The 8,005-nt window shown below is 48.4% G+C and overlaps 1 protein-coding gene across 50 annotated transcripts; it reads left to right on the forward strand.

The window, feature by feature from the left end:
- The first annotated feature begins 1,356 nt into the window (after positions 1–1,356).
- LOC126213483 (uncharacterized) lies at positions 1,357–7,408 on the forward strand. 50 transcript variants are annotated; one of them, XM_049941270.1, is made up of 5 exons: positions 1,358–4,959; positions 5,116–5,401; positions 5,441–5,479; positions 5,519–5,557; positions 5,714–7,408. In XM_049941270.1, exons 1-5 carry the CDS (start codon positions 2,163–2,165, stop codon positions 6,663–6,665), a joined length of 4,113 nt encoding a protein of 1,370 aa, XP_049797227.1. In that variant the 5' UTR covers positions 1,358–2,162; the 3' UTR covers positions 6,666–7,408. The 50 variants fall into 50 exon arrangements, with proteins under 50 accessions (XP_049797220.1, XP_049797227.1, XP_049797224.1 ...); XM_049941288.1 differs by having other exon boundaries at positions 1,359–4,959; positions 5,116–5,596; positions 5,714–5,791; positions 5,948–5,986; positions 6,065–7,408; XM_049941277.1 differs by having other exon boundaries at positions 1,359–4,959; positions 5,116–5,362.
- Positions 7,409–8,005: the final 597 nt, after the last annotated feature.

Here is an 8,005-nt window from a genome sequence, read left to right on the forward strand (position 1 = left end):
GGTATGTTCTCAAAACTTCAACAAAAGCCCATACCGAGCTACTGAGCGTCTCTCCTGCAGAGTCTTCCACTGGAGTTTATCTACCATCTCCGTAACGCTTTCGCGATTACTAAATGATCCTGTAACGAAGCGCGCTGCTCTCCGTTGGATCTTCTCTCTCTCTTCTATCAACCCTATCTGGTACGGATCCCACACTGCTGAGCAACATTCAAGCAGTGGTGAACCAGTGTACTGTAACGTACTTTGTTTGTTTTTCGGATTGCGTTTTCTGAGGATTCTTCCAATGAATCTGTCTGGCATCTGCTTTACCAACGACCAACTTTATATGATCATTCCATTTTAAATCACTCCTAATGCCAACTCCCAGATAATTTATGGAATTAACTGCTTCCTGTTGCTGACCTGCTATTTTGTAGCAAAATGATAAGGGATCTATCTTTCTATGTATTCGCAGCACATTGCACTTGTCTACATCGAGACTCAATTGCCATTCCCTGCACCATGCGTCAATTCGCTGCAGATCCTACTGCATTTCAGTACAATTTTCCATTGTTACAACCTCTCGATACACCACAGCATCATCTGCAAAAAGCCTCAGTGAACTTCCGATGTCATCCACAAGGTCATCTATGTATATTGTGAATAGCAACAGTCCCCTGACACTCCCCAGTGGCACACCTGAAATCACTCTTACTTAGGAAGACTTCTCTCCATTGAGAATGACATGCTGCGTTCTGTTATCTAGGAACTCTTCAATCCAATCACACAATTGGTCTGATAGTCCACATGCTCTTACTTTGTTCATTAAACGACTGTGGGGAGCCCGCATCTCGTGGTCGTGCGGTAGCGTTCTCGCTTCCCACGCCCGGGTTCCCGGGTTTGATTCCCGGCGGGGTCAGGGATTTTCTCTGCCTCGTGATGGCTGGGTGTTGTGTGCCGTCCTTAGGTTAGTTAGGTTTAAGTAGTTCTAAGTTCTAGGGGACTGATGACCATAGATGTTAAGTCCCATAGTGCTCAGAGCCATTTGACTGTGGGGAACTGTATCGAGCACCTTGCGGAAGTCAAGAAACACGGCATCTACCTGGGAACCCGTGTCTATGGCCCTCTGAGTCTTGTGCACAAATAGCGCGAGCTGGGTTTCACACGACCGTCTTTTTTGAAACCCATGCTGATTCCTACAGAGTAGATTTCTAGTCTCCAGAAAATTCATTATACTCGAATATTGGTTTAGATATGTAGATGATGTCCTGTGTATGTGGACTCGTACTATAAGAAAACTCAACACATTCTTGAAAAACCTAAACAGTCACCATAAAAATATCCAGTTCACTATGGAGATTGGCAACAAATTCATGGGAAAAAGTGTGTGGGGCTGACATTTTAGAGATTGTATCAAGGCTTAAATACAGTAAACAGATACAAATGGATGTAGGTTGCAGTAGTTATGCAGAGATGAAGCAGCTTGGGCAGGATATACTACCACGGAGAGCTGCATCGAACCAGTCTCTGGCCTGAATACCAAAGTAATGACACATTTTTTGAACGTACGAGTAGGAAAACTGGTGGTGGTGTCGTCGTCGGTATTATTGTCGTCGTCCTGGGCACGACGTTAAACTGCCCCCCAACCCAAGGTGTGGTGCGACCCGTGCCGAGGGGTGCGTGGCACAGGGGAGCTGTGCCTCGAACGGGGCCTCTGGGATACCGGGCGCCCTCCCAGAGTATCCAGCCTAGCCCGGGCAAGCGGGGCTCTGTCCGGGTGGTCCACACATTCCTCAGCTTCTCGTGGGATCATAGAGAAAAAATCTGAAATTAGCTCCGAGCGAGCAGATGCCGAGAATTCCGGGGGACCTCTCTGTGAGGTGACCCGGGAGTCAGAACAGACCGAAGGTGAACTTGGTGTGAGGGGGCCTCAGTATGAGGGGACCCTGTGCCTCGTAAACAATAATAAAAATACTGTTGCAGAGGGAGAGTATTCAAAACTCGCAACAGGAGGGACCTCAGCTGTTGTACCCGACGCTGGGAAGACCGACACGTCCAAAAATTGCTCTGAAAGAGCACTCTGGGCAAGAGGCGACAGTGCTGGGGTGGAGAGCTCGTACCTCGCAGGCGAGTCTGTGCGAGACACCCCTGTCGCAGAGAATGCAGATGTGGCTTCAGCAGAGATGTGTGGGGATCTTTTGGGAGAGAGAGAGATGTCTGGCATCGTAAAAGAGGTAATGGATAAATTGAGAGAAGCTGAAAATTCTGTAGGAGTGGAAGATGGAAACGGGAAAACTGAACAGAAAATGGAAAAAGAATGTGGTGAATCTGGCAAATTTGGTGCTGTGGTGGAACTGGAAACTGATGGGAAGGAGGCGGATGTTGGCCGAGAGAAACTCAAAAAGGAGCGCTGGTCCAGGGCACAGAAACTCCAAAGGAAAATAATGCAGGTTGAGGCAGCACTGAAGCTAGAGATTGCTAAAGTTGAACAAAAGAAACAGAAACTGGAGGGAATAGCGCTACGCTGTGAAACAAGTAATGGGGAAGGTGACAGGAAGGACACATTTGTTGCTGAGGAGCAACTAAAAAAAATGCGTCTTTCGGGTGCACAGAGGCGAAAAATGAAAAAAATGATGGCCAGGGCAGCAGGGGAGAGAGTGCTTACTAAATCTGAACAAAAGAAACGTAAACTGGAGGAAGTTACTCCAAACTACGAAATAGGAAACGGAGAGGCTAAAAAAGTAACTAGCACCGTTCAAAACGAAGCACCTGTTCTGTCAGTACCTCCAGTCTACACAGACAGACAACTAAGAAGATTTCAATGTAAGTTGAAAGCTAAAAAATTTAAAACAAACACTGATGGAGGGAAAGCTCCTGTTCTGTCAGTACCTCTGGTCTCCACAAAGAAACGTGTAAAAAGATTAAAACGGAAATTGAAATCTGGGAAGCCACACGATACTACTAAAACTTCCACAAAATTTGTTAGTGGAGGTATTATTGGAGGTAACACAAATGCCTCTGCTACAGAAGAGGTAACTGGAGGCAATGCTTATGTGCCTGTGACTGAACAGGTCAACAAACGTAGAAAAAATGTTTTGAGTCGAACAGCAGCAGCGGGGGGAACAAAACAACATGTAACAGCTGGGCAAAAAAGGAAACGTAAAAGACAGAAACAGCGTGACATTACTAAAACTTTCATAAAATTCCTAAGTGGAGGGTTTACCGGAGGTAATGACAACGCCCCTGTGACTGAAAAGGTTGACGAATACAGTACCGGTGTTTCGGATCGAGAAGCACAAGGAGAGGAGGAAACGGCTGGCTCGATGAGGCTGGCTGTTGTGCCAGTGGGTTTCCCTGATGTTAAAATGACAGAGGAGCAGGCAGAGATGGTGTGGGCTGCACTCACAAACATGATTGACCCATCTGAGTCTGAGGAATTGGTCCAGTTTTCTGCTATGCAGTATGAGAATGGGGGCTTGGCGATCACTTGTACAGACAGGGCGACCAAAGTATGGCTGCGTAAGACCGTTCCGAAGCTTGTTCCGTGGATAGGAGCCTGTCTCACAGTTGGACAGGCGGATTTGACATTGAAGGGTACGAAGTTCATACTGTCATTGCCGAAGGCAATGAAGGGGAGATCTGACGAGGAGGTTCTGGACTTGTTTCAGAAGCAAAATAAAGGCATCTCCACTACCAAGTGGAAAGTCTGTAGCAGGCTGACAGAGGCAGATGAGAGAGAGAGGCTGACTCTTTGGGTTGATGAGAAATCATTTCAGGATTTGAAAGCTCGCGATTTTAAATTATTCCTCGATTTAAGTATTGTTTACCTCTTGCAATGGTCACAGTGGGAGAACCTGCCAGCTGATTCTCGTGTGAGAGTGTGGCACGACCTGCAGCCTGTGGTTCAGAATCTGCCACTGGCCCAGACTCGATACAAACCACTTCGACCTGTGGAGACTGAGCTCTTGTCTCAAAATTTTCCGCTACCTCTGGTACCAGTTTTGCAAACTTGGGCTGTGGATCGATCTCTGTCACCCACAGTCCCAGGCATTGGGCCTAATCTTCCAGACTTCAGGTGTGAGGATCAGGGTAGACCACAGTGTCGTGAACATTTATTTGCCAATAAAGATCCTCATTTTCGTGAAGCACAGTTTGTGGTTTCAGGTCAGCTCTTACCACAAGAGCATATGTTTACAGTACCTGCTGCACTGCGGAATCACGAGTCTAGATTCTTGGCAAAAGAACTGCGTTGTGAGTTTGGCTTCGAGACTTCAGAACATTTGCAGCTGCAGGAAGTTAGTTACATGATAGTGAAACGATCACAGCACGGACACACAAAAAACAACTTGGATCGAGACCAGGAAAACAGGTACTTCACTTCGGACCATCGACACAATCGTGAAATAGGATACAGTGAGCCAGAACCCCTTCAGCTCCATCAGTCAAGATATATGGATTTGGATCGGCTGTCACCTCGAGATGAGAGAGATACGGTTTGGGATCGGCTGTCATCTCGAGACAAGATACCTACAGTGTGGGATCGTCTATCACCTCAGGGTAAGAAGTATATGGCGTCCGATGGGCTGTCACCTCAGGGTAAGAGGTATAAAGCTTCCAGTTGGGTATCACCTCGAGGTAATAGGTGTGAAACTTCCAGTCGAGTGTCACCTCAAGGTAAGAGGTATAATGCTTCAGATTCACTGTCATCCCGAGATAAGAGGTGTAAATATTCCAATTGGCTGTCATCTCACGATGAAAGGCACATGCCTTCGGACCGGCTCTCACCTCGAGATGGAAAGTACACACCTTTAGACCATATGTCACACCGAAATGGGAGGCACATGGTTTCAGAGCAGCGATCGCCCCGAGACGGGAGGTACGCGGCTTCGGATCGGCTGTTGCCTCGAGGTGGGAGGGACGTGGCTTCGGATCGACATTTGCCTCGGGATGGGAGGGACGTGGCTTCGGATCGACATTTGCCTCGGGATGGGAGGGACGTGGCTTCGGATCGACATTTGCCTCAGGATGGGAGGGATGTGGCTTCCGATCGACATTTGCCTCGGGATGGGAGGGATGTGGCTTCCGATCGACATTTGCCTCGGGATGGGAGGGATGTGGCTTCCGATCGACATTTGCCTCGGGATGGGAGGGATGTGGCTTCCGATCGGCTGTCACCTCGGGACAGGAGGTACGCGGCTTCGGATCGGCTGTCGACGCGGGATTCGAGGTATGCGGCTTCAGATCAGCTGTCGTCCTGGGATGGGAGGTATGCGGATTTGGATCGGCTGTCACCCCAGGAGTCGAGGTACACAGCTTCAGATCGACTGTCGCCCCGGGATTCGAGGTACGCGGCTTCAGATCGGCTGTCGCCCCGGGATTCGAGGTACGCGGCTTCAGATCGGCTGTCGCCCCGGGATTCGAGGTACGCGGCTTCAGATCGGCTGTCGCCCCGGGGTTCGAGGTACGCGCCTTCGGATCGGCTGTCGCCCCAGGATGCGAGGTACGCGGCTTCAGATCGGCTGTCTCCCCGGGATTCGAGGTACGCGGCTTCAGATCGGCTGTCGCCCCGGGGTTCGAGGTACACGGCTTCGGATCGGCTGTCGCCCCAGGATGCGAGGTACGCGGCTTCAGATCGGCTGTCTCCCCGGGATGCGAGGTACGCGGCTTCAGATCGGCTGTCTCCCCGGGATGCGAGGTACGCGGCTTCAGATCGGCTGTCGCCCCGGGATTCGAGGTACGCGGCTTCAGATCGGCTGTCGCCCCGGGGTTCGAGGTACGCGGCTTCAGATCGGCTGTCGCCCCGGGGTTCGAGGTACGCGCCTTCGGATCGGCTGTCGCCCCAGGATGCGAGGTACGCGGCTTCAGATCGGCTGTCTCCCCGGGATTCGAGGTACGCGGCTTCAGATCGGCTGTCTCCCCGGGATTCGAGGTACGCGGCTTCAGATCGGCTGTCGCCCCGGGATTCGAGGTACGCGGCTTCAGATCGGCTGTCGCCCCGGGGTTCGAGGTACACGGCTTCGGATCGGCTGTCGCCCCGGGATGCGAGGTACGCGGCTTCAGATCGGCTGTCGCCCCGGGATTCGAGGTACGCGGCTTCGGATCGGCTGTCGCCCCGGGGTTCGAGGTACGCGGCTTCGGATCGGCTGTCGCCCCAGGATGCGAGGTACGCGGCTTCGGATCGGCTGTCGCCCCAGGATTCGAGGTACGCGGCTTCGGATCGGCTGTCCCGGGATTTGAGGTACATGGCTTCGGATCGGCTGTCGCCCCTGGTTTCGAGGTATGAGGGTTATGATCAACAGTCACTTCGAGATAAAAGTTACACGACTTCTGATTGGTCTTCGTCTTGTGATCCTAGGCACAAAGTTTCAGAGCAGCCACCATCTCGTGATTGGTACCTCCCTTCAAATCAGTCACTGTCTTCTAGTTCTGGGTACATTACTCCAATCCAGGAGAAATCCCCAAATTCGAAGTGGAGAGGCTCAGTTCAACAATCCTCCAGTGATTCCAATTCTGTAGGTCCGCATGAGTCACTGTTCCAGGAATCCACATTCCGAGACAGAAATCAGGTGCAGTACAATGAAGGTAGATTTGTGGAATCTAGACTGAGAATGTCAGCTTACCCACTACGCAGGGAATTTGATGATACAGTTTCTCACACGCTACGTTCACAGGAAAACAGATTTTAAAGTTCAGATGTCCTGTTCCAGCAATCTGTCATATTATAAATTCTTTTCTCTTGAGATCTTTGGGGCTAACTGGTAGACATTCAGTGATACAAGCACTTACTGTTGGAGGTGAATTTGTATCAAAAATGTAACATTCCAGTTTGTGGAGAGTTTAACCAGTATTGCATAAATCATTGTAACATTTAGTTACCCTTCTATATTTAGGGCAGGACAACATTTATAACTCTTTCAGCTCTACATCTGCCTATAATTCACAACATTGTTTGGAATTAAACTTTGAAGTGAGTTTGAAAGGCTTCAGGTTTAAATTCTGTTAAAAGGAGTGCCTCTGCTATTCGTAGCAGGCCTGTCCATTTGCAAGTTCTTTAAACAGGTTTGAAGTGTGTTTTGTTTCATTTGTCTGTCAGAAATGTTTCTGATTTTGTGACTAATTTTGTATGCTGTATGTTATATAAAGAAAGGAAAAAGTTGGAACTACTTCAAATGTTTTTGTACACATCTAGTGATGTCCTATTATTTATGCCAGAGTGAATGTTTAAATGTGAGTTTGGTGTGCAGGGAATTTGGTAAACCAAATAACTAAAAAATGCACTTATTTGTGTGTGTGTGTGTGTGTGTGTGTGTCCTGTTTCATTTCAGCAGTTGTTATTCAAAATAAGTACTTTGAAACTGGAACTTTTTTTTTTCCCCCAGAATATAATTTTGTATAAATTTGTAGAACTTGAAATAAAATACTTGATCAATGTGTGTGTTTCCTTAATCATGGAGTACTGCTTCGGAGGAATTGAAGAGATCAGTGGAAGAAATTGCTAGCTAAGCCACAAGTGAATTTAACAGTGTATGATGCAGTTAGAAGCACGGCAGGAGGATCAATGCAATCCTCACTAAATTGAGAATTAAGCATTTTCTTCTGCCGACACCTTCAATTGTCAAGGATAAGTCACAACTTTCTATTTATTCAAAAGATTTACTCTTTTCAACAAATACATTTTTTGGGTAGTTGCACTGTCATGGAGCACTGGTATGGTTAATAAACAGGCACTGCTTATGTTGTGACTGTAATCGGAGTAGTCTTCTCTGACAGTAATATAACTGCGAAACTGATCTGTGACCACGTGAGGCTCAATATAGTGTCACCCATTGAAGCACATGAAGAAGAAAATGGTCAAAATAACACGGGCTAGTACGGGTGGTGTCGCCTGACCCATCTCGTCGTGTTCTGTGGCATTCTGTGAACCATTCTGTACACCCCCATTGCACTGCCAAAACATTTTGTCCCACATAAGGAGCAATTTCCCGGATGGAGGCATCATCTCTCATACCAATAATACGCACTCTTT

The sequence above is a fragment of the Schistocerca nitens genome, chromosome 11 (assembly GCF_023898315.1).
Source record: "Schistocerca nitens isolate TAMUIC-IGC-003100 chromosome 11, iqSchNite1.1, whole genome shotgun sequence".
In the NCBI taxonomy this organism is placed as follows: Eukaryota; Metazoa; Arthropoda; class Insecta; order Orthoptera; family Acrididae; genus Schistocerca; species Schistocerca nitens.